Source organism: Pristis pectinata, chromosome 15, assembly GCF_009764475.1.
Source record: "Pristis pectinata isolate sPriPec2 chromosome 15, sPriPec2.1.pri, whole genome shotgun sequence".
NCBI lineage: Eukaryota > Metazoa > Chordata > Chondrichthyes > Rhinopristiformes > Pristidae > Pristis > Pristis pectinata.
The window spans coordinates 31961920-31988791 of record NC_067419.1 but is presented as its reverse complement, the minus strand read 5'-3'; the positions used below and the strand labels follow the sequence as shown (position 1 = coordinate 31988791).

General features: G+C 40.0%; 2 protein-coding genes across 6 annotated transcripts in view; one reads left to right on the top strand and one right to left on the bottom strand.

Moving 5' to 3' along the window:
• tbc1d30 (TBC1 domain family, member 30) overlaps nt 1-12924 on the top strand; it is an 83419-nt gene extending 70495 nt beyond the window's left edge. For 3 of the 4 annotated variants that reach the window (XM_052029940.1, XM_052029944.1, XM_052029941.1), the window contains 5 exons: nt 2422-2534; nt 3087-3223; nt 4839-5048; nt 8239-8310; nt 11597-12924. In XM_052029940.1, coding sequence (XP_051885900.1) covers nt 2422-2534; nt 3087-3223; nt 4839-5048; nt 8239-8310; nt 11597-12360 — 1296 coding nt within the window. In that variant the 3' untranslated portion in view covers nt 12361-12924. The remainder of the gene's footprint in view (nt 1-2421; nt 2535-3086; nt 3224-4838; nt 5049-8238; nt 8311-11596) is intronic. The other variant, XM_052029942.1, reaches the window with a different exon arrangement.
• A 5076-nt stretch (nt 12925-18000) lies between these two features.
• Nucleotides 18001-26122, bottom strand: vhll (von Hippel-Lindau tumor suppressor like). 2 transcript variants are annotated; one of them, XM_052029947.1, is made up of 4 exons: nt 25971-26122; nt 25575-25825; nt 21503-21637; nt 18001-20057 (listed from the first exon to the last, which is right to left on the bottom strand). In XM_052029947.1, the coding sequence occupies exons 2-4, from the start codon at nt 25759-25761 to the stop codon at nt 19894-19896; spliced, it is 486 nt and encodes a 161-aa protein (XP_051885907.1). In that variant the 5' UTR covers nt 25762-25825; nt 25971-26122; the 3' UTR covers nt 18001-19893. The 2 variants fall into 2 exon arrangements, with proteins under 2 accessions (XP_051885907.1, XP_051885906.1); XM_052029946.1 differs by having other exon boundaries at nt 25575-26122.
• Between the last annotated feature and the right edge of the window lie 750 nt (nt 26123-26872).

Sequence of the window (26872 nt, the reverse complement as noted above, 5' to 3'; positions counted from 1 at the left end):
TTCAGAAATCTGATGGTGGAGGGGAAGAAGCTGTTCCTAAGTCATTGGGTTTGAGTAGTAACAAGAAGAGGGCATACCCTGGAGGGTGAGGGTTCTTAGTGATGGATGCTGCCTTCTTGAGGCACCGCCTCTTGAAGATGTCCTCGATGGTGGGGAGGATTGTGCCTGTGATGGAGCTGGCTGACTGTATAACACTTTGCAGCCTCTTATGATCCTGTGCATTGGAGCCTCCATACCAGGCTGTGATGCAACCAGTCAGAATGCTCTCCACCGTACATCTATAGAAACTTGCAAGAGTCTTTTTATAAGCTTTACCTGCCTAAAAGGTGCAAAGAACTCTTGCCAGATGTATTGATGAAATTATTACTCTGTAATTCCTGATGAATCATTCTTGTACTATATTCAAAACACTTGCATATCTCCTTTTGGAAGGTTATACTGTGTATTTTCCTTGCTGTACTTCATGTAGGAATGTTGAACATTCTTTGGTTCAAATATTCTTTTTAAACTAGGAATGTAAAAGAAAATCAAAAAATGCCAGATTTTGCTCATTCCTCATCCAGCGTTTAATGTTTTAATAGCTATCAGAACCACTTTAAATAAAGATCATTATTTTTCAATTAGCTATAATCATTACAAAGGATAGAAATAAAGTCCATCAATAATTATCATTCACATATCAATGGCACAGACTTCCACATTACAGAGGATAAAATACCATAAGGGAATCCTTTCACTCGAGAGATTTCTGGTATCTTGCTAAAGAAATGCTGTCAGCTCACAAAATACTATTACCTCAGCAGCTGAACAATGACAGTGAGACTCAACTCCTTAAAAGACTGTTGTACGGTTTTCAGGTTATGCCATTTCATTATCCCTAAATACATTGTGAGACTGATCCATCCAATACTCCTGACCTGAGACTGGCATCTATGTTGATGCCAACATGCCTTGGTATTGTTACAACTTTCTTCTCTTCTCAAACACAAGTGGATTCCCATCAGAGATTAGGTGTTGGTGATACCGGCTTGCTATAAGTTTCCAGTCATAAGTTCCCCTTGACAAAAACTACCAGTTTTAATGAAGCCGAAATATTTTTTGTTGGATGTGACTTTAAGTCCACTGACTAGGAGTTTTGTTGGGGACAGTGTGGAGGTATGTGTGAAAATTCAAATTTACTGATTTTTGAAGGAGCACATGTGTGTGTCCTTATAGGGGTGAATGTGTACTTGTGCATCCATAACAACATTTTATTTTAATGATTTTGGAGAGGCCTATCCCCAGCTTCCCTCTCTTTCCATATACCCTGGGACTGTGGAATACTCTTTGAAAATGCCACAATGGGAGGTGAATTGTTGATGTTATTTTTAGCAGCAGAGGAGATAACCACAAATTAGATGCCTAAAATGCTTTGCTGGACCAATGTGATTTTGATAAAAGCTTTATCAGATGCTTGTGCTGTCTCACACAGAGTGACAGAAAACATTGGCCCTAAAATTTGGGACTCCTCAGTTGCAAAGATTGTGTGCACCTAGGATTCAAGGATACTTAAAATATTCTAAAGTTGGGCAATACTTATTCGGTTCCAAGACATTGCTTTGTAAGTTTAGCAACACAACATCTAGGTTCTGCATGGACTCATTTGGTAGACTCTGAAATCTGTATTATTAACATTCGGTACTTTCAAAATCCACAATGATGATAAATACCCAAAGGATTAATGAGACTTCAACTATTTTAGTAGTTCAGGAGATTCCAGATTGCTATGAACCTTTGTGTTGAAGAAGTGAATCCCAACATTGCCCTTAAAAACTCTAGCTCTAATTCGAGCATCTTTTCTGGGGTCCTCAGAAAAGGGAAAATAATTTCCATCGCCACCCCCCCCCATCAAACCCTTAAATCTTCTTTAAACTTGTCAGTAAAACTACCTCTTATTCAATATGCAAGGGAGTACAATTCTGGTCTATGTATCATAATTTATCCCTTTACATCTTTAAATGTTACACACGAGTGATGTTCATGATTGGAACCGAGGTCTCCAAAGTCAAATCAAGATTTTGAATTCCATAACTCTAAAATAATGGGTAAACCTGTCTCAAGGCATTTTGGCTGATGTAATCCATCCTTACTTGATACTATTTTAAAAGGCAGAAATCCACCTTGACATTATAAGACTGGGTGATAGGTCACTCCAACAGTAAAGAGGGTTGCTATGTTAGTGGACTTCTCTGGAAGAAGGCAATCTCCTTACTTTTCATCCTTCCACTGAGTCTCCCAAACATTTGAGTCAAGCATTCAAACAATGAACAAATATTTGAGCTTCTAAAACAAAAGAAAACATTTCTGATCTGATAAGTCAGTGTGTTAAATTGCATATTATATGTACTTAAGGTCACCCGGGTTTCACTCCTTCTGTTACAGACACTTTATTCAATGGCACCATTCCCCTTCCCACAACTGGCTGAACTGAGAGAAAAATACACTTATAATATCAATCCATTCCCAATCCCTGTGAAGCTGTCCGAATCACAACGGTAAGAAAAGCTTTTATTAAACAAATAATCATAAAAGCATTTGTGTGCACTACATTTAGATGATCAACATGTTCTGTACATACTGTAGGTGTTATGGTTCACCAGGTTTATCATTGAAAATTGGAAATATTTCAAAGTGTAAAAAGTCTGTTCTTGGGGCTTGCTGACAATATTTCTGCTGCCAGTGCACTAGCTCTTTAAATGTTGGTTTATATCACCTGTGGCTTCCAGTTATCATTTGTATCTGCAGTTAACTTTGTTCTTAATGTTATAGCAGTGAGGTATATTCCATTTCCTGATCTCTTGCATAGTTTTGTTTCTCCAGTGTAACTTTGAACAATCACTTATTAATCTTATAATTTAAAAGTAGATCAAAAATGAGAGCAGTTTTGAAATATATCATTACTAGGAGCTCTTCAGTCAATATAACTTGTGATGTAATATGTTCTAATCTATCTCTTTTTGTACTATTTGAGAGTGTGGTATAATTTGTGAATAATACTTGTTTATGTAAAACTGAACTTTCCTTCACTCCTATAATCCTCACTACAGGAATTTCAGTAGAACCAAAGACAGTGATGAAGAGATTGATTTGGACGATGAAGATGCAATAGCTTCTGCAGTTGGTTGTCTGGGACCATTCAGTCTTCTTGTACCAGAATTGCAGAAGTATCAGAAACAAATCAAAGGTAATCTTTAATGTAGCATTATTGTTTCTTTTAACAATTGAAAGCATTTTGTTAGAACGACATTGCTCAGGAAGGATCCTGTTATTGGTAAATGTGACTCTATTCTCTTAAACTTGTAAGTTTTGCTGTTATGCTTTGTGGTTGGTGGCATGAGCTGTAATTATCCACCACCTGATGGCTCCTACCAAATGTAATATTATTTTTAACTAAACTGCTTGCAAGAAAACAGAATGCATTTGCCACACTTCTGATTGGCTTGCCAAGAATACAGGCCATCCCCTGGTAATGAACGGGTTTTGTTTTTTACAGTCAGTTTTCTCCATAAGCCAGAAAATACACAGAAGTCACTCAATATGGTAATCATATCTCCACACTATTGTAATTAATGGCATCAAAAGCACATAAGATTAATAAGAAAGAACATAGTAAAAGTGAAGAGAGAGAGGAAACTAGTTCTTCCATTCGTAGGAACAAACATGTACATAAATTGGACTTTTGAACTTAATAATATTATGGGAGCTAGTTTGTATGTACAGGTGTCCATAAGTCGAGTGTTCTTAACCCAGGGGTAGCCTGTAACTGCAACAAGATCTGTTACTGCGGTAAGTATCATCTGGCTGACTGACTCCAGTAAAGCTATGAGTCTGGATCACGTTGGACCCATCCCACAGTCTACCCACCCTGCACTGACCTGGGTTAGACATGGAGGGCTGTTTTACATTGCTCTCTGCACCCTTGAATTCACACAATAAGTTTCAAAACAAAACTTTACTGGAAATTGGGCAGAACTTTGTTGATGTGTGTGGCAGGATTTCCACAATACTTGAAGTGGAGAGGCAAATCAACTCTGAGAAAGCTCTTGGCCTAAGGCTTGGCAGATCTAAACAGTGTAGAAGTCATTTCCAACAGTTATTGTCAAATAAACTTGCTAAGGCTGATGTGAAAGAGACCTGATGAATTATGACCAAGTTACCGCACTGGAGCAGTGAAGCAACAAAAGGCAGTTACCAGTGGATGGGCCTTTTTATTCTTTCTTCGGGATGCAGGCACCACTGACAAGGCTAGCATTTATTGCATATTCCTAATTCCTTATTTCCCTCAACAAAGTGGTGGTGAGTCAGCTTCTTGAATTGCTGCAATCCTTCTAGTGATGGCGTTCCTACAGTGCAATTTGGTAGGGAGGTCCAAGGTATTCTGTTCAGTTGAGCTGCTAATTATAATCCAATGTGTCAGCAAAAATATGATGCTACTATTTTTTCAGATTTAAAAAAACTGTATTGAGAGTGAAATTTCCAAATATCCTGTTAATTTCTAATAGGTGAAGTGCCTAAACATGCCTTCATAAAGCTACTTGTTATTTTATGTAGAAAATTTGTTTTCAATCTTGTTAATCCAGTTTTGTCACTAGTTCCAACTTGTGCACATGTGCAACTTGCCAGATACGGTGCATTTATTAACCCTATCTGTCATATCAATGGAACATTTCCACATTCCATAAATATGGTATATTGTTGGTTTGTCCTTCCATTTAGCTTGCAGGCATATATAATATGAGAACTAGCATTTAACATGAAACATTTAAAGCCCTTCCATTTTCTGATTATGATTTCTCTAGACCAGCAGGATGAGCAGATCCTGAAATCAAGTAACATTGCTGAGCTCAGCCCTGGGGCAATCGATGCCAGCCGCAGTGAGCACCATTCTGTTTTTAACAGCATGATGATGGAGCGTATGACAACTGACATCAATGCACTGAAGCAACAATATATTAGGATAAAGAAGAAGCAGCAGCAGCAACAAGCCCATTTCATCTTCATCAAAGCAGGTATCGTATCATTCAGAATCACAGCTGCATTTCCAGATTCATATTCCATTCCTTTTTATCTTCCCTTGGAGTTAAGAAAGACTTGCTTCCACTCTGGTAGTGTAGGGTTCTGAGGTGGCTGTTGAGACCAATGTGGGACTGGCAGACTGCCACAAATGGGGCAGGAGTTGCTTGGTGGGATGGGTAAATTGAGAGGTGATGTGCTCTTCCCAACATTCAACTGTGCTCCCAGTGCCATCCTAAATGCTGCCTCTGCAATTTGAATGGTTATGGGCCAGGGTTTCCCCTGAGTCAGTGGGGAAATTACACTTCTTAAGTCAGGCTGTGAGAAATCTTCAAATTGTTTCCTCTGTCTATCTGGGAATCTCTTGCCCCTTTGGAGCTGAGAGTGGAGTGTCTTTAAAGAGAGTCTGGCGTCAAACATGCAAACAACATGTCAAACATCAGAAACAAACATCAGTTTGACAACATGTCAAACATCAGAAATGACTGAGCATAATTAGAGCCAAGATGCCTGGGATAGGACTATGATATCAGTTAATTTATCCTGCCAATAGATTTGGAGAATTTTGCAGAAACAGCATTAGTGCTACCTGTACAATGCTTTGTGGTGCCTGCTGTAAGAGTCCATGCCTCTGATGTGTCCAAAAGGATAAGATCATTGTTACCCAGTAGACCATAAACTTTGTGCCAGATCTAAGGTCCTGATCTTCAACCCATTTATCATTTGACAGACATTCACTTTCTTATGGGATACCCAATGTTATATCAGTAAATTATTCAATTACAAGTTTTTAATTTGTTAAAAAGAAATTTCCACAAAAACTACTGTGTTTCGTATGTCAAAGTTGTTTTTTGCCTTTCATTTAACATGTTGGAAAACTCTGCATGCAAGAAGTGCACTAGTTGACATCAATCTATACTGAGACCCGTTGTTTATTGTGATGCAGAGACCAATTTTCTTTTATGTTTGGTTGCAATCACTAATAGGTTCTGACACAGTTGGACATGGCATGCCTCTTTTTCCCTGTGTCTGATTCTAATTACCTGCCACTTTGCAAAGTGCTGTTTGTGACATTAACGTTGGGACTGAACCAAAGATGATGTTTACATAAGATAGCTAGCTTTCAGCAGATTTTAGTCACAACATAACTCAAGTTTATAACTGCTTTGAACTGTGATTGTGACTGAGAGTGAAGACTACAGAAAGTGTAGTTCATATCTGACTTTGTCATGGAGAATACTGACAGTTAGCCAGCAACTTTTGCTAATTATAAAAACCAGCTCAATTATGATCAGCTCCCCAAAGTCCTTTTACCTGAGTGCACTGAATTATTCCATTTACTCTGAATGCCACAGATTATGCTAATAACTAGGATTTCAGCCTCTGCATTTTGTGGGTGGGAACTCTCACAACAAGAAGAGCAGTGGAATGAAGAGAGAAATTAGATAATTATGAAGGTGGGAAAATGTTCCGAGACTGGATTGCATTGAAGCTAAAGGGGATTGGATGGGAATGAAAGGGATCCTGAGAGCAATGCAATTTGAATAACTGGTGAGAAACCAGATGCATTACCTTGCTGAGTTGATGGGGAAAAAAATTAAATCAAAATAAAAATGCTAACATATTTCTAGGAACCCAGAAGAGAAAAAAAGTCTCTTTTTAGTGGGGTGCGAGTAAAATGGAACGCATAGTTGTAAGCTGGGATCTTTCACTAAAAATTGATTTTTAGGTATGTGTTCATGACCTTTTAATGTCTTTAAATTTAAAAACTCAAATTATTTAAAAATATTGAGATGTTGAAAATGAACCAGAATGTCTGATTTAAAACGTAAAATTCTAAAAATTTTGATATCCCTTTCAGGTCTTGGATAACACTTTAAAAATCAGATCTAATTTTGTTTTAGCATGAAGGACATTTGATTTGTCTGCTTTTTGAAGCTGTCAGTCAGTGTTTTACTGGATTTCTAGAACCTATATGACAGTGTCAGTAACTAATAGGAACTACCTTTATCTGTAGAACACAATAGAACTTGTGGAAGACAGTAAGATTTCAAACTCTCAGATAACCACAGGAAATAGTGTCGATTTCATGTACCACAGAGAATCAAAGGTTACCAAAGAAGACCATTCCGTTTCATTGCCATCATGCCATTGTATGGAATATTAAGTTTCTGACCTAAGACCACCTGAACAAAGGTTTTAAATTAATTGTGTTGCTGTTTTACTGGTTTCACATATAAGGATTAAAATGCCTTCATTTGTTTTGGTAACTTTGATGACTGAGGCAAACAGTTATAAGACTACTTGACGGTTCCCTAGTATGATAAGATAGATTCTTGACCTCACAATCTACCTTGTTGTGACCTTGCACCTTACTGTTTACCTGCACTGCATTTCCTCTGTACTGTAACACTTTATTCTGCACTTTGTTTTGCTTTACTTTGTACTACCTCAATGCACTGTTGTAATGAATTCATCTGTAAGGACAGTATGCAAAACAAGTTTTTCGCTGTGCCTTGGTACATGTGACAATAATAAACCAATTTACCAACTTTGATGACTGAGGCAAACAGTGTTAAAATAAGCAGTGTAACGTTGCCAGTGACCTAGTGCATAGAAGCAGTATTTATTGTGGTTTCAAGCCATGTCGATCAGGCTCCAAGTTCAACCTTCAGCTTGTGATCTCCATGAGTATTCCTGCAATTCTGTGATTGGCCATAATGCCAATTAAAGTAGAAGCTGGAAAGAAAGGTCAATCAGGCTTTCCTCTTTTGACTGCTATTGATGGTCCTATATGTTGGAAAATGCATAATTGTGGGCATTGGATGAAACAAAACTGAAGTTAAACAATAATGCCTTTCATTACCTAATAGTTTGCTCTGTGGGCTCACACATGAAGGCTAGTCATTTGTATTTGTACTAGACAGATACAGTGTAGAACTCGCTTCATTAAAGGTGGGTGATTCCTATGGAAGAGGAAGAATGACAATTGACAACAAAATAAAATCTAACTGCTTAACACACAAATTATCAGTTAACAAAGAGAGAGGCAGTTAAAACAAGGTAATCGAAAACTATAAAACCAATCTAATATATTAATGATTTTGGATCAACTCACCAGCAATGTAAATTCTGTGAAGACTAACTCATTTTTCCAGTTTTTAAATGTTGTGTTTCTTTTATTAGGAACAGAAAATGAAATGAATCCTGGGATCATCCCAGATCCTAGGGACCAGATGAATAATGCTATTGGAAGAAGTTAGTGTCTTACGATTTTATTTTTCCATCATTGTTTCTCCATATCACACTAATGTATTGAGGCCCTAAATATACTAACACCTTTGTGTAAACTAATGTTTTTCTTTCACTATAATGCATCTGTCTACTATCTCCACCTCCTTCCATCTCTCAACAACATGGCATCTTTTTATAGAGCAAGTTGTAGCAGCACAAGGAATCTTTAAGCCGATTTAAATCACATTATTAGTGTTTGCAAATATCTCTTCACCTTTTCCAAGACAGTGGCCACATATAGACACATAAAGATCCAAGGGGAGATAATTAAGAAAATGGAAACTGGTTCCCTCTATTGTTATTGCCAACTCTGCTGTTATGCACATAGCTTAATGGCAATACAAAGTTAGTCCAAGTAATAGAACCCACTGCATGTTCCATTGATAAACTGGCAAACTATGTCACCTCTTCACAATTACCTCTTAACATATTTAAATTGTTTGAATTTTCATGAAAAAAATGGTACCCTTTGCACTCCTTCTTCATCTGGAATTCTCATTCACATCCTTAGTGTATTTTGTGCGTAAATAGCCTCTCTTATAACTCAGCTGCATGTTTTATGCACTCATCGTTTAACTGAATCTTCTGTTATAGAAGAATATTAATATGCAATCATTTCTTCACCTTCTTTCTGTTCCCATGGGAACTTGGGTGTTACCTATTGACCCCTCGTCTATCTTGGCCTGGCCAGAAGAGATGTTGATCAAACCTATTAGCTTGTCACTTTTGTTTGAAACCAAAGTTATGCAAACTACAACAGAAAGAAACATTCTGCATCTGTGCAATATAAAGCATTTATTGATAGCCTCTTAAATGCTTAACACCACCATTATTCCCACTTTTCCTGATGAAGAGTATAAATGGCAGTTCTCATCAAATATCATCTTTTTAAACAGTCAATCCACTTTGTTTTAAGTATCGCAAGTTAAACAAAAATCCCCTCCTCAATCCTATCTATTGAGGAATGGTCAAAGATCCTGAAACACAACAATTATAGGAAAGCACAGTGTGTTAACCCCCATCCTGGTTAATGGAGCTTAGTTACTGTTCCTACAGCATTCAAACTAAAATAATACTTATGAAAGAGATAAGTATTTAATGAGACTAATTTTATTTTGTTTGTTCCTTCATAGCATAATATACTTAGGGGCTAAATATTTTGGAGTAATATAACGTTGTTTCACAGTGGTGTGCTTAACTACCTTTGCCTCTCTTTTGCTTGTAACTTCTTATTTATAATTAAATTAGGATTTATTTATTCATGAGCAGCATATGAAGACTTGGGATTTTAGCTGGATCACAATATTTAAATGCAAATTTGTTTATATATTTGTTTATTCCTTGAGTAAAACAATAAATAAAAATAGAAAATGCTGGAAATACTCAGCAGGTCAGAGCACAGCTGTGGGAAGAGAAACTGAATCAAAGTTTCAGGTCAGAAACTCACAAAGGATCTCTGACCTGAAACATTGACTCTGCTTAACTTCCCACAGATGCGATCTGACCTGCTGAGTACCTTCAGCATTTCCTGTTCTTGTTTTAGATTTCCAGCATCTGCAGTTTTTTGATTTTCAAATAAAATGATCTTCTGTTTGATCTTCTCTAGTTGATGGTTGCCAAAGTTGGAAAATGCATTTCACTTTTTGTTTTTCTGTCTGCTGTTAGGATTAAGCAAACTCAGCATAGATATTCCATGAGCTAGACATAGAGTCATAGAGTATTACAGCACAGAAACAGGCCCTTCGGCCCACTTAATCCATGCTGACCTGATCTTCTGCCTCATCCCATCTACCTGCACTGGACCATATCCCTCCAAACCCCTCTCATCCATGCACCTATCCAAACTTCTCTTAAATGTTACAATTGAAACTGCATTTTCTACTTCCGCTGGCAGCTCATTCCACACTCGCACCACCCTGAGTGAAGAATTTTCCCTTCAGATTCCCCTTAAATATTTCACCTTTCACCCTAAACCAATGTCCTCTATTTCTGGTCTCACCCAACCTTAGGGGGAAAAAGCCTGCAAGCATTCACCCTATCTAGACCCCTCATAATTTTGTATACCTCAATAAGATCTCCCCTCATTCTCCTGTGCTCCAGGGAATAAAGTTCTAATCTATTCAACCTTTCCCTATAATTCAGGTCCTCAAGTCCCAGCAACATCCTTGTAAATTTTCTCTGCACTCGTCCAAGCTTATTGATATCTTTCCTGTAGGTAGGTGACCAGAGCTGCACACAATACTCTAAATTTGGCCTCATCAATGTATTATACAACTTCAACATAACATCCCAACTCCTGTACTCCATGCCCTGATTTATGAAGGTCAAAGTGCCAAAATCTCTCTTTATGACCCTATCTACCTGTGACGCCATTTTCAAGGAAGTTTGGATCTGTATTCCCAGGTTCCTCTGTTCTACCGCACACCTCAGAGCCCTACCATTCACTATGCAAGTCTCACCCTGGTTTCTCCTCCCAAAGTGCAACACCTCACGCTTGTCTGCATTAAATTCCATCTGCCATGTTTCAGCCCTTTTTCCTAGCTGGTCAAGATCAAGCTTGCAAGCTTCTATAGCCTTCCTCGCTATCCACTACGCCCCCAATCTTGGTGTCATCCACAAATTTGCTGATCCAGTTTACCACATTATCATCTAAATCATTAATATAGATGATAAACAACAATGGACCCAGCACTAATCCCTGCGGCACACCACTAATCACAGGCCTCCAGTCAGAGACAACCATCTACTTGCACTCTCTGGCTTCTCCCGCTAAGCTAATGTTGAATCCAATTGGCTAGTTCATCCTGAATGCCAAGCAACTTAACCTTCCGGACCAGCCTCCCATGCGGTATTCCAATATAGTTGTTTCACCTCTGCCCCAAACTCAAAACTGCATCACGGAAAATGTGAATTTTCTTTGCTGTGTGAGTGACCTCTCAAGTGTGACTGCCAAGTTGTGCTGGGTTGAACATTGTATTATGCAGTGGACTTGTGCCCACCAGGATCTAAGTTAAAGTGCTCACCCTTTGAAACAAAATGCAGTCAAAGTCCAGCCAAAGCTTAAGTTACACCAAAGTAATACAGTAAATAAGTAATTTATTGCCACGATCTTTTTATTGTTCAGTGTGAACGTTGTGTGCCAGCTCTGATTTATTCTGAATGTTTTGGGGAAAATGTGGTCCATAGAAAAAGGCTGTGACTGTCTCTGTCATTTAATAACCAGCTTTTCTCTTTATTGTGTGTTTCATAGGTGAAGGATCTGCCAGCACCATTCTGCCTTCACCAACCAATGAAACTCCAATGATGAATCACTTGCTTCTCGGGAAGAAACTGCAAGTCACTAACCGGATCACAAGGAATGCTGTTCTTCATGTGGCCGGACCAAAGGCCCCACACGAAGACACAAAGTCAAAGCTAAACTCACCATGGCGCACACACATCCGTGTTCACCGAAAAAACCTCGCACGGACCAGGAACCAGCTGAGCTACAGTGATACCATAGGGCTAATGGAGGAACAGGGCCAAGTCACAAAAGAAAGAAATACAAAATCAGTTGAAGAGTCATCCCTTAGTTCTGCAGAAAGTGCAGACACTGACATTAAAAGTGTTGAAGACCGAGTATTGGCACAAGGAGATGGGGAGTCTTCCACACCAGTTTACAAGGATGCTAATGACAATGTGACTGAGATTCAGCACCAGCTAAAATTGCTGGATTTAAGCCAAACTGACACAAATGCAGCTGAGCCACCCAGTCCGTCACCAAGCCAAAGGCGTTCTTCTGATTCTTCAGATTCTGACAAAGGAATTTCAGATCTAACTCACAGGATTAGCACTGTGAAATCTCAGGCATTTAGCCCATTTCCTAGTGTTAAACCGCCCAGAAAATCAGCAGCGGCAAGAAATTTAGGTTTATACGGCCCAACTGAGAGGACCCCAACTGTCCATTTTCCCCACATGAGCAAAAGTGCTCACAGTTCTGGAAATGACAAACTAAACAGGACCAGGAAGGAGTGAATAAGTCAGAGACATTTGGTGATGACCATTTTGTTATAATTTATTCTTAAATTAAGATGTTTAACAACACTTTATACCATGTGCAACACACACAAAATGTTGGAGGAACTCAGCAGGTCAGGCAGTATTTATGGAGAGAAATAAACAGTCGACATTTTGGGTCGAGTCCCTGAAGGGTCTCGACCCGAAATGTCGACTGTTTATTACTCTCCATAGGTGGTGCCTGACCTGCTGAGTTCCTCCAGCATTTTGTGTGTTGCTCCAGATTCCAGCATCTGCAGAATCTCTTGTGTCTCTACTTTCTATCATGTGCAATGTTGTAAAACCTACTTTATGTAAATAAAATTTTAAGAAGAAACCAAGGTCAAATTCTAAAGTATTGTTGGATTAAATCCATTTTCTGGAAATTAAAGACCAATATTAATAGGACCGTCATACAATACTAACGGACAATTTATGGCAAACCAAAAATTATTAATGGAAATTCTTAAATTTGTCACTATTATTGTCTTATCTATTCTTGCTGTATGATGTGACAATAAACACTGCTGTTTACAATTTTAACATGAGATTCTTTTTCACTATTTAGACTTGAGAGAAAGATTAAAATCTCAGAATAATTGTGGTTTCATACCTGTTACCAAACTTGCCCAATTTCTGTTCTACTGCACATTCAGCTTTTCAATGTGACTTCATAAGAAAATTTGGGACTATTTGAAGAACCCAGTACAGTCTAAAAATTTTTACATCTTTGCCAGTCTCCATAGGCATTGCTTTGACAATATGTTATTCCTGGCCAGACTCTCTTAAGCTCTCTCCCTGACTGTTGCAACACTGGACTCATCTTTAAACCATATTTCTGCACCACCTCTAGCAGTGTTTGACTCCACCCTGAGCCAGTTCATTTGCTGTTGAAACCCTCATCCATGTCTTGTTACCTCTAGATTTGACAGTTCTTAGGGACTCCTGCCCAGTCTACTGACCCCTTTCTAATTGTTCTGAGTCAGGTTTTGGGGTTCACATTCCACCTCAGGTGAAGACTACAATTTGGACTGAAATTTCTAGGCCCTGCTGAGGAAATTCTCCATTGTTAGAAGTGCTGGAAATTTTATTTTGGAGGGTGAGCTGTTACAGTAAATCAAATTTCTGCCTGCACTTCCACTGGATGAATGTGAAAGGTGTGGCAATATTTTAGGGAGGTACCTCAGTGATCCAGGCCAATACTTGTGTCTCAATAAATATTACTATAACAAGTTGTCTGGTTGTTATCATCTTGCGGTTTATGAGAGCTTGCAATATCCAAGTTGGCCACTGCATTCCCAATATCATATTAAATGCTTCATTTGTTTTTACCCTCCAAAATTTTATTGCCCAAAACCCTGCTGATCTTACACTGACTTGCACAAAGTCCTCTTTCCTCCTCCTCCCACCCCCACCCCCATTTCTCGACTTAAATAACCTCCCAATTAGACAATGGATTGATTCTTCTCATAAATTCTCATTCTTGCTTATTCTCCAGCCTCTTGAGATATTCCTGCTTTTCCCTACTATATATTAGGCTTCCCCTTTTCCTATCTTCAATCCTGAAGATGGGTCCTGATCCAAAATGTTGACCACCTGCTTTTCTCCACAGATGCTGCCTGGTCTGCTGAGTTCCTCCAGCATCATCGTGTTTTTCATTCTTCCTGATTTAAATCTGGCCTTTTGAACATTCCTGATTTTGGCTATTCTATTTTAAGATGCCGAGGTCCATTGCTTTGGAATTCCTTTCCTAAACCTCTCCACTTCCTCACCTATCATTTGTCCTTTAAATATTCCTTAAAGCCTTCCTCTCGGGGCAAGATTATGATCATCATTTTTATATGCAACTCTCTGTCAAAGTTTGTTTGCTAACTCTTCTGTGAATCACCTCTGATAATGATGTGTTCAAGTACAAATTGTTGGATGTATTTACTTAGTGTGTAGGAATAAGGCTCCCGTTTGAAAGTTTACTGGGTAAATGCATTATCTAATGAGGTATTCAAAGAGAAATTCGTGTTTGTTCACTATTGTTAAATGTGCAATATAGTACTGATTGTGCAATATTTTCCAACTCTGAAATTTGTTGCAATTGACTTCAATATAATGACAGCCACAACTTTATGGCACATTTTGTGATCATGAGCAAGAATAATTTCCCAACAACTGAGCAGGAAGGTTTCAGGTCAAATCTCTTCTCTCCAGAATTGAGTAGACCCAATACTGAATTGGTACATCAGTGATGATAAAGCAGGACTCAAACACTATAAATGCAGTGAATCCCATTTAATTGTTCTTGTTTATTTTACTGCAATACGCTGCAATATTCACAGATATTCATCTGCAGATTCTAGACAATAAGAATTGCTCCTTTTATTACTTAAACACATTTTATTTGAAAAACGAGCAACATTTTCTGCTTGAACACAATTTTGATCTCAGGGTCACGTCATGTTTCATGTTCTGTAGGTGAAAGAGAAAATGTTAGTTTGCTGCATTTAAAAATGTAAATTTCCTCAACACAACTTCATTTTGATATCCCACATATTGATTGAAAGTGTGAAGCCAGCACCCATTGTACATCAACATAAGGTATTCCAGAGTCAGTAGCACTGTGTCAGTCATGTCAGATGGCAAAGAAACAACATTATCCCAAGTATGTCTGGGACATCCATGTTTGACAGCACATATGCAGTTCCCATACTTCTTGTCTCTTAAAGGCTAAACAACAGCAGTTCTCTTCGGAACCACTGACATTATTCAACAAAATCTAGCCTAACATGCATTGAAGTTTGTAATTGTTTTGTTGTTATGCTGTATTGATATGTGCTTCAAATTTCATCATTGCCTTGCTCATCCCTACCTTGGTAATCAACCCATAATTTTCCGATCTTTGCACTTCTGCATTTCTGGGATTCCCTCCCTAAATCTCTCAGTCCCTCTACCTTTAGGATGCATCTTAAAATCTATCTCTTCACCTGGCTTTTGGTCATTTGTCCTTGTGCAATGCTGGGTCATTTTTTAAGATTCTTATGTTGCACCTTTTACAGCATTAAGTATGCTTTATTAATATGTTATTATTGTTTGGGGTGGGAGAGAACTTCATACACGTAATTTGGCTTTGTGTCAAGTGTGCTTGGAATTCAGATTAAAGCGATCACATGAAGAATGCAGATATGTGAAAATCCAAAATCTATATTTTGTTAAGTGTCCAGGAGGGATTCCTGACACAGTATGTTGACAGGCCGACTAGAGGGAATGCCATGTTAGATCTAGTTTTAGGAAATGAACCGGGACAGGTGAAGGATCTATTGGTGGGTGAGCATTTGGGGGACAGTGACCATTACTCCATAACCTTTAAAATTGTCATGGACAGGGACAGGTGCAGATGCAAAGAGGACAAGAGGTTTTTCAATTGGGGAAGGGCGAACTACGAGGCTATAAGGAGAGAACTTGGGAGTGTAAATTGGGATGTCCTTTTTGAAGGAAAATGTACCATGGAGATGTGGTTGATGTTCAGGGAGCTTATGCAGGATGTTAGGGATAAATATGTCACGGTGAGGCAGAGAAGGAATGGCAGGGTGAAGGAACCGTGGGTGACAAGAGAGGTGGAACGACTTGTTAGGGAGAAGAAGGTAGCATATGTGAGGTATAAGCAGCAAGGTTCAGACAGGGCCCGTGAGGAATATAGGGTAGCGAGGAAGGAACTTAAGAAAGGGCTGAGGAGAGCTAGAAGGGGACATGAAAAGGCTTTGGCTAGTAGGGTTAAGGAAAATCCCAAGGCCTTTTTCAAGTACGTGAAGGGTAGGAGGATGGCTAGGGTGAAGGTAGGTCCGATTAAGGACAAAGGTGGGAGAATTTGCCTGGAGGCGGCGGAAGTGGGAGAAGTTCTCAATGAGTACTTCTCTTCGGTATTCACCAGGGAGAGGGGTCTTGATGATACGGAAGGGAGTGCTGGTAGGGGTAATGTTCTCAAGGTTGTTGATATCAAGAGAGAGGATGTGTTGAAGTTGTTAAATAATATTAAGACAGATAAATCTCCGGGGCCTGATGGGATTTTCCCCAGGCTGCTTCGAGAGGCTAGGGAGGAGATTGCTGAACCGCTGGTAAGGATCTTTGCGTCCTCGTTGTCTACGGGGGTGGTGCCGGAGGATTGGAGGGTTGCAAATGTTGTCCCCTTGTTCAAAAAAGGTAATAGGAATAGGCCAGGGAATTATAGACCGGTGAGTCTCACGTCTGTGGTCGGTAAGCTGTTAGAAAGGATTCTAAGGGATAGGATTTACAAACACCTTGAGAATCATGGACTGATTCGGGACAGCCAGCATGGCTTTGTGAAGGGAAGATCTTGCCTCACAAGCCTGATAGAGTTCTTTGAGGGGGTGACCAGGAAGATTGATGAGGGCAGTGTAGTGGATGTGGTTTACATGGATTTTAGTAAGGCATTTGATAAGGTTCCTCATGGTAGGCTTCTTCAGAAGGTCAGAGGCCAAGGGATCCAAGGAAGCTTGGCTGTGTGGATTAGGAATTGGCTTGCATGTAGAAAGCAGAGGGTTGTGGTGGAAGGAGTGCCCTCGGATTGGAAGGCAGTGACTAGTGGTGTCCCGCAGGGATCGGTTCTGGGATCTCTACTTTTTGTGATATTTATAGATGACTTAGATGAGGGAATGGAGGGCTGGGTTAGTAAGTTTGCGGACGACACTAAGATAGGCGGTGTTGTGGATAGTGTGGAGGGCTGTCAGAGCTTACAGAGGGATATTGATAGGATGCAGAGCTGGGCTGACAAGTGGCAGATGGAGTTCAATCCGGAGAAGTGTGAGGTGGTACACTTTGGAAGGACAAACTCCAGGGCAGAGTACTGGGTGAATGGCAAGGTACTTGGCAGTGTGGAGGAGCAGAGGGATCTGGGGGTTCATATTCACAGTTCATTGAAAGTTGCCTCACAGGTGGAAAGAGCAGTTAAGAAGGCCAATGGGCTGTTGGCTTTCATAAGTCGCGGGATTGAGTTTAAGAGCCGCGAGGTGATGATGCAGCTTTACAAAACTCTAGTTAGGCCACACTTAGAGTACTGTGTTCAGTTCTGGTCACCTCATTATAGGAAGGATGTGGAGGCATTGGAGAGGGTGCAGAGGAGATCTACCAGGATGCTGCCTGGATTGGAGAGTATTGAATATGAGGAGAGGCTTAAGGTGCTAGGGCTCTATTCACTGGAAAGGAGGAGGATGAGAGGAGACATGACAGAGGTATATAAAATATTGAGAGGAATAGATAGAGTAGACAGTCAGCGCCTCCTTCCCAAGGCACCAATGCTCAAGACGAGAGGTCATGGCTTTAAGGTTATGGGTGGGAGGTTCAGGGGAGATGTCAGAGGGAGGTTCTTCACCCAGAGAGTGGTTGGTGCATGGAATGCACTGCCTGGGGTGGTGGTGGAGGCAGATACATTGAACAGGTTCAAGAGCTTGTTGGTTAGGCATATGGAGGAGTGTGGGACGGGGGCATACGAGGGAGGAAGGGGTTAGGTAGTGTGAGGGTGGTCTGATGGACGGCACAACATGGTGGGCCAAAGGGCCTGTTTTGTGCTGTATGGTTCTATGGTTCTATAACATTCAAATATAGAATGTCAGAATGCCCTATTCCCATGCTGTTCCACATGCCAGTGCACCTATTCATGTAGCGAACATAATAATGAGATAATAGATCATTTATATTGAGCTTATTTAATGATGAATAACATTTTTCTAGAGTCCAAGATTGAACAATCCCAAAATCAATAGGAAATGAAAATCAGAAAACTGCAGATGCTGGAAGTCTGAAATGAAAACAGGAAAAACTGAAAACACTCAACAGGTCAGGCAGCATTTGAGGGAAGAGAAAAAGAGGTAACATATACAGCCCTGACCTGCATTTCATAGTTCTTACATGTCACTTTGTTTATTTTCTCCCTCTCTCTCTAATTGCCCTCATTAATCTTTCAGCCAGATGCATCATCAACCACTTATCACTACTGCAACCTTGGCCTCACTCTTTGTCCTATCCACCCCTCACTCAGCCACTTAAGCCAAACTTGTTTTCTCATTTTCCCAGTTCCATCGGAAGATGTCCGACCTAAAATGTTCTCTCTTACCACCTCCATTAATCTATCAGATAACCCTCCACCACCTTTACTGCAACGTAAAGCTAACTTGCTTACTCCCTATCCCACATCTGAAACAGTAACTCTATTTTTCTTTCCACTGATGCTGCCTGAGCTGCTGAGTGTTCAAAAACCGAGTAGTGTAAATTCTCAGAAATAACAAACCATGCAGAGACAACAAAGACGTTCAAACTTACATATAACAACTGATTCTGATGACAAACTGAAGAGTGAGTCAAGAACAATCAATAAAACAATTGCTTTATGTGTTCACTATCTTATGAGATAAAGGTCAATTATTATTGTCAGAGTAATATTTATCCCCCAAAATATCTTATCATATTTTCCCCTTTGTATCCAGGAAATTCTTATTTCTTTAGTTGTACGGAAAGGAAAATGGGGCAACACATGTTCTGTTAGTCCTATAGCTCACTTGCAATGTCCACAATTCCTGAGACATCTAGGTCAGTGCAAGGACAGGCAACGTAGCTGTAGAAATGCATTCCTGGACCTCTCACTTCATTTTCATCTGTCTGAATCAGAAAGGTCTCTTTCAGGAGAGTCCAAAGAAATTGACAATGGGGCTTGTGCACGAGACTGCCTCAGATCAGCCCAAGGAAGACAGGGACAATAAAGGTGACACCATAAATCAAACAGCATCATTCACAAGGCCTCCCGTTTGTCCTTTGGTTCTTAAACCTTCCAAGCTGCTATTCTTCAATAGCAGTCAGGATGCTCTAATGACCTGGCCTACTATATTTTGGGTGCACTTTATTAATCACCATTTAGTAGGAACACAGGGGCAGAGGGATGGAAAATATCCAGACCTATAATTGTGAGGTGGCTCTTAACTCTTTGTTTTAAAGATTAGAATTATTTGACTTGCTGGTCAGTGTATTGATTTTTAAACTGCACATTAATAACTTATTGGCTATGAAGCAGAGCATGAGATTTTTCATTGTTATTGCATTCCATTCTTAACCATTACTTATGGAAGGGGGCAATTAATTTCATCCTGATTTGAAAGACAAATACAATTATGTCCTGTTTTACAAACTAACTATTTTTATGCTCATAATTAATGCATAAGATCTTCCATCAATTTTATAGTGGCAGAATAAAATTAGCATCTCCTCCACTAATAAATCCCTAATTTTGTAACTATATATTGGAAAATAATTCTTTAAGTGTCCCATTAAATATTGAATAATTCTTCAAACTGGTAAAAACATAGAAATTCAAGAGAAAGGGAAGAAGTCAAGCCGTACTTTAACGAAGGAATAATAATGAATAGCTGTACAGGTTTACAAAGCTAACGCAAGGTAGAAATGCAGGCAAATGGAAATGGAAATAGCACACAAGCAATACTAGCAATGTTTAAGTTGTTAGCTGTTTCTGTAGCGAGTGCTCAAGTTTTTAATCTCCCTTAGCAGATGTGGAGAATTTTTAAGATCAGTTTGCAATGACTGTGGAATTTCCAACTTTATGTAGTCTTCCAACTTCACATGTTTGCGAATACATTGCAAGCAACAATCCTTCAGTGAATACACTGTAAAGAAAAAGTTCATTATTCACACCGGAATGAAAGTAACTTATTTGCAATGTTTTAGCAACTAACTTCTGACACGATGTATAGCAAATTAAAAATATGGATCCTGTCAAAACCCTAGACCCAACAGCTATATTAACTGCAAATAACAAATGCACTGCTGAGCTAAAAAGAGAAAATAGTGGACATTCGCAACAAGTGCTTGAAAGAGATAAATATAACAATGTTTTAGGTCTAGACTCAAATTGTGATTTACATCGAGTTAGGACACAGCAATAAAGTTACTATTTGGAGGATTGTTGTATTCTATCCAATTACTTTGGACTAGAGAGATAACAAATCTTGCTGATTTTACAATGTTTCTGGTCATTATTTGTTGGTGATTAGATTCCAGTGATGAGCACAGATTCTTTCCAGATAAGTGGACAGGTTGAGTGAAAAGAATTTTCCTCTTGACAGGATTTTTTTGCACATTCTGCAATTTGTGCTGTTTCTCTTGCACTCCTGGTAATCTTCCCCCATAATTAGAGTTGGGAATAGCTCCATGGAAATTCTATCCCTAGTTAATACATTTGAGTCAAATGAGATTACCAATGACATTGAGCTAACTATGAACCTACACCTGATAGAAAGACTTCATGGGATGTCAATCGCTCCTGTCAGTGGTCTGAATGTTTCTCTTTTATGGGAAATCTTTTACTGTCTGAAATCTGCCTGAATGGTGCTGTTATCCAAAAGATTAATAATAAAACTCCCTTGCGATGTCACCTGAATATTGATGTTTTTGGGATGAATTGCAGCTGATAGATCTGGGAAATAAAGTAGGATTGGTCACATTTTTTCAGCTGGTAGTAAGCGATCCTGGTCCAGACTGTGGAGACAGAATGGACTATGTTAAAATTATTTTTGTTCTGAATCTACGAACGTGACTGGACAATTTTCCAGTATTGGGATTTTTAATGATATAATGCTCATCTATCCTATTGAACAGTAACTAGGTGCAGAATCTGGCTGCCTGTCCTTCCCTAGACAGGAGCATTGAGGTCACTCTCAGTCCCCAGACTGACTTTGGTGTGAGACCAGCTAACAGATTACAGTCTGTGATATTACATTCTGTATAGTTAAATTGTACACATGCTCAATCAGCTTGATCATCAGTGAACAGCAATGAGATATTTGTAACATGATGGAGAAATGTGGCAAACCAATCTTCAAAAAAAAGTTAATTAATGAATTTCCCTCAAGACTGTTAATAGTTTGAGAAAATCCTATTTGCAAATAAGAAATAATAGTAGGGTTTAGCAATCAAGCAAGGCATCCTGATAATTCAGAAGCTTCTGTAGTTAAACGAAGGGAGTAAGATCTAATTACAGATCTGATGCCAGAGACATTATGATTTGTGTATGTGAGTTCAACAAGTCCGAAGCCATGTGTGCTGTACTTGCCTGGAAATGTGATGTAAATAGGAAGATAAATGGGTTTGTTTCCATCGTATAATGCAGATGTTGGAAAATAAATCTCATCGTTATTTATAAGCAATTTATCCCCAGTGTTTGCATCTCGAAAAACCCAAGGATGAGCTGAAAAAAAAACAGGTATCAACTAATGGAATGTGTTGACAGCATCCAACAGTTCACATGATACCTACCATTATTTTCATGGATACCGGCTATAAGTACACCATAATTTTGTTTCATTAGTGATGCTGCAGTGTTGTCCAAGGCTCCTGGTGCTGTGCAGTTTGTTACAGACCAGCAGTTACATGCTTGTTGAATAAAAACAGAAAACGCTGGTAATGCTCGGCCACATATCTGGGAAGTGAAACAGAGTTAGAACTTTTTCTAAAAAACGAAAAAGTTCATTAGAATTTTTTTGTTTTTTAGAAGCAGATTTTGGTTAAAAAAATATTTTCAGATTGTGCAATTTTTTTTTGATTTTCAGCTACATGTTTGTACTTGTCCATTATGGAACTGCTCTCTGTACGAACTGGGCATCAAAAGCAAAATCACTGACATGGACAACCACTGGTGCTCAAATAAATTGCTCTCTCTGCATCCAACAGTAACCTTTATAAAAGTGAAAACATCCAAGTACAAAAACTCATCTGTCAGATCAGTGCAAGTCAATGCTTTGCATGGTTGCCCTATCAAAATCTGAGCTTTTATCACAGTCTTGTCACATTTATTCATTAATATTCTCAGGATCAGGTCTTAAATTAGCAGGTTTCAATTATCATTTCAAAACAGCTGTAAAGTGACTGCTTCCATTCAATGTAGGAAAGACAATGAGCTATAATGTGCTTTAGAAGGACATCCAATGATGCTGGAGTAGAATGAGAACCAAAGACTGGAAGCTGTGCATTGCCATTTTATCTCAGTAGAAATTTGATCTTGTCCATGACCCAGTTTCACTTTATTCTGCATTGTGTTCCACCAGCCTTTCTGGGGCGAGTTCCAACATTAACACAATGAAGTACCCTTCTCCACTACTGTTGCATAATCCACATGACTTGCATGGCAATTTTTCATGTGTGGACCCAGATTGTCAGTGACTCTTCTCCAGTAGGCATCACTATCAACTTCACCGTCATCTATATACATGTATTTTCTAGCACTTGCTAGTGTTAAATGGAATCATTGTACTTTAACAAATTAATTCTCAATTCAAGCTGGCAAAAGGAGGGAAGTGTCCACTTTATTTATGTGGCACTTCTATTACAGCACCTGTGATAATGTGGTGCTAATGTGGTAGCTGAAACAAGGCCGTGCTGACTCTCTTGTGTCTCCGTAAGGCAGTGTTGATGCTTTTGGAAGTTACAAGACCCACCTCAGATGTATTTCCACAAACTCGCCATAAGTACAGCACAGCAGAGGCAAATGTGTTGAGGCTGAATATTGTTAACATAATTCTCTCCTAATCAGATAGGCTGTGTTAGCCATAGACATAAACCAATAACAACATGCACAATTTTGATCATCTCCATTGGATTCAAGTTGAATGTCAGTGCTTTGAATTCATTCTAGAACGATAGAGTACCAGAGTTAGAGAAACAGGCCTGTCAGTCCACCATGATCTTGCTGACCGTCAAGTTCCCACCTACGATAATCCCATTTACCAGCAATTGGCCTGTAGTCTTCTAAGGCTTGTCAATTCAAGTGGTTGTCTAGTTACTTCTCAAATGTTGTGAGTGTACCTGTTCCCACCATTCACTCAGGCAGTTTGTTCCACATTTAACCACGCTCTGGGTAAAACATTCTTCCTCAGATCCCTCCTAAACCTCTCCCTCACCCTTAGTCTTAACCTATACACTCTAGTTTTTGATATCTCTGTTATGGGGAGAAGTTTCCTACCATCCACCCTGTCTATGACCCTCATAGTTATTTATACTTCAGTCAAATCCCCCATCAGCCACCTCTGCTCCAAGGAAAACAAATGCAGCCCAGCCAGTCTCTGATTCAAAGTGACTCCGCCATCAGAGTCCTGAACAGTCCATGAACCCATGAACACTACCTCATTATTCCTTTATTTTGCACTATTTATTTATTTTTGTAATTATTAGTAATTTTATGTCTTTGCACTGTACTGCTGCCGCAAAACAACACATTTCATGTCATCTAAGTCAGTGATAATAAATCTGATTCTGATTCAGAAATGCTCCATCCCAATCAACATCCTCTCCGTCCTATAGTGAGGTGACCAGCACTGTGCACATATTCCAGCAGTGACCCAACCAATGTTCTGTAAAGTTGTTCCATAACCTCCCTGTTCTTATTGGTAATTGGTTTATTGTTGTCACATGTACCAAGGTACAGTGAAGAAACTTTGTTTTGCATGGCATCCATACAGATCATTTCAAAACATCCAGGTGGTACAAGAGAAAAGCAACAACAGAATGTAGAATATAGTGTTACAGTTACAGAGAAAGTGCAGTGCAGGCAGACAATGTGCAAGGCCATGGCGAGGTAGATTGTGAGGTCAAAAGACTGTCTTATTGTACTAGTGGACCATTCAATAGTCTTATAACCATGGGGTAGAAGCTGTCCTTGAGCCTTATAGTCTATACCCTGGATAATTAAGGCTGTTATCCCACATGCCTTCTTCACCACCCTATCTGTGCTGTCACCTTCAGAGATCTTTGGACTCTTATACCAAGGTCCCTCCGTTCCTCTGCTTTGTGGAGCACCTGCATTCAGCCCATAGGAGTTGAGGTTCTGGTTGCCTACTACATTAATCCCACATCCATTCTGACCACCCTATGGCCACCTGCACTTTTATAATGAGGCCTCACACAAACTTGAGGAACAGCACTTCACCTTCGATTTGGGCACCTTGCAGCCTTCTGGGCTTCTCCAAATTTAGGTAACTTACTCTTTCCTCAACATTGATTTCTCTAACTTCTGGTAACCCCACCCCTTCTCTTTCTTCCCCCTCCCCTCCTCTCCCCTCCCCTCCTCTCCCTAGTCTTCCCTCATTCCTGTGGCTCCCTTCCCCCACCTTGATGACCTGCCCATCTCCTCCCCTCCCCCATCCTTCACTTCATGGGCCACTGCCCTCTCCTACCAGATTCCTTCTTCTTCAGCCCTTTGCCTCTTCTACCTATCACCTCTCAGTTTAATACATCTTCCCCCTTCCCATCCACCTACCTTCCCCCCTCTCACCTGGACTTGCCCATCACCTGAACTCACCTATCCCCTGCCTGCGTGTGCTCCTCCCCCTCCCCCCACCTTCTTATTCTGGCTTCTGCCCTCTTCCTTTCCAGTCCTGACGAAGGGTCTCAACCCAAAACATCGACTGTTTATTTCCCTCCCTAGATGCTGCCTGACCTGCTGAGTTCCTCCTGTGCTTTTTGTGTATTACTCTTTCCTTTGTTTCCTGTATCAGAACTGGCCAGTTCTGTCAGTCATCTCTCTGTGATTTAGGCTCACTTTTTCTCTTTCCATTGATACACTCTAGCCTGCTGGGCATGTCCCACAGCCTTGCTATTAATAACATAAAAAAATGCAAAGCATTATCTTATTCTAATTGCCACATTAACTCAATTAGTCTTACTCTATCAGAGATATTCCCATTTGTTCTACCCATCCACCTTCTCTGCTGCTAAAAACGTGTTTTCTCTCTCTCTCTGTCCTGATAAAGGGTCTCAGACCTGAAACGTATTTCCACAGATGCTGCCCGATCTGCTGACAGTTTCCATCATTTTCTCGTTTCATTATGGCTAAAATCGGCCTTTTCTCAAATCAAAAATTCAAATAAATATCTCATACCCTCAGGTATTGCCCGTAAATATGCAAAATTCGAATGAAAATCATGACTGGCCTGCCCCTTTAAGGAGTGTCCTGCGGGAAGCAAGTGGTTTCAGAGCTGGAGGGGAGGAGGAGGGGAGGAGAGGAATATCAGGGAGTTCAGCAGTTCACCTCTGCGGTTCCGGGAAGGTCTGTCAGCCTCACACGAGCACAGAGCACCGTCACATAATTCTCATTAAGGTCAACTGCTTTAAAGATCTTTGCTTGTACTTACTGCGATAGGTGCACATGTGCAGAGTGCCTCCCGGTGCAATGTCATCATAATTCTGAGGACGTGCATTAAAATCGATCCACCAGGGTCTTGCGGTGCGCTGGGTCAGATTAACAAATCTAACAAAACTAACTTCTTCTGAATGCAGAGATCTCAGCGCGTATGCAGGCTGCTCGTCTGCGTGAGCCATGAATTCGAGTGTTCAAACTCTGGCTTTGTTGTCGCTATTGATCGCTTTCACTTTGGTTCTGAATCTATTGCAAGCAAACAGGAAGCGGCAAACTCAAACGACAATATCCTCACAGTGAGCCGTGGAGTGGGGTGTGGGTGCGAATAGTCAGGCAGAGCCCGGGTGTAGAGAATGCACGTTAGGGTAAGGATGTAAAACAAATAACCTACGTTTGAATGATAATTCTGCCATCAGCTTTCAACATTCTCCTCACAGACTATTCCCAGAAACATTCTGCAGGCCTGTTGGTGAAGATTCCCCCTCTTGCATTAGCACAAATGTGCAGTCCTCTGCATAGTGCCTGTGAGCAGTGAGAAGTAGCAGGAAGGTTATTTTAACCCATTAAACTGAAGATTCCTCACTGAGGTTAGGAGACTGTGAAACAGGAAGTAAAAAAAGATATAAATTGCATCCAAGTCATTGTACAGGAAACAAAATAAAGATTGAAATTTACAGATTAGATGAAGTGAAAGATTTATACAGATAACAAAACTAAAAATAAATAATTTTAACAAACATCCACATTAGAAACTTGAGGGAATGAGATACTATGCAAATTAATCTTTCACTACAGAGAGGTTGAAAAACAAATGTTGTTACTACTCTATTAAAGACCCACATTCACTAGCCCTGGCCTTTTTCGGCTGTTCTTAGATGGCAATGAGGAGGCGTACAGGAGTGAGATAGATCGGCTGGTTGAGTGGTGTTGCAACAAAAACCTCACACTCAACATCAGCAAGACCAAGGAATTGATTGTGGACTTCAGGAAGGGGAATTTGGGAGAACACACACCAGTCGGGCCAACACATTGATGCAATCATGAAGAAGGCATGCCAGCAGCTCTACTTCATTAGCAGTTTGAGGAGATTTGGTCTGTTACCAAAGACTCTTGCAAATTTGTACAGATGTACGGTGGAGAGCATTCTGACTGTTCGCATCACCGCCTGGTATGGAGGTTCCAATGTGCAGGATCGAAAGAAGCTGCAGAGGGTTGTAGACTCAGCCAGCTCCATCACGGGCACAACCCTCCCTGCCGTCGAGGACATCTTCAAGAGGCGGTGCTTCAAGATGG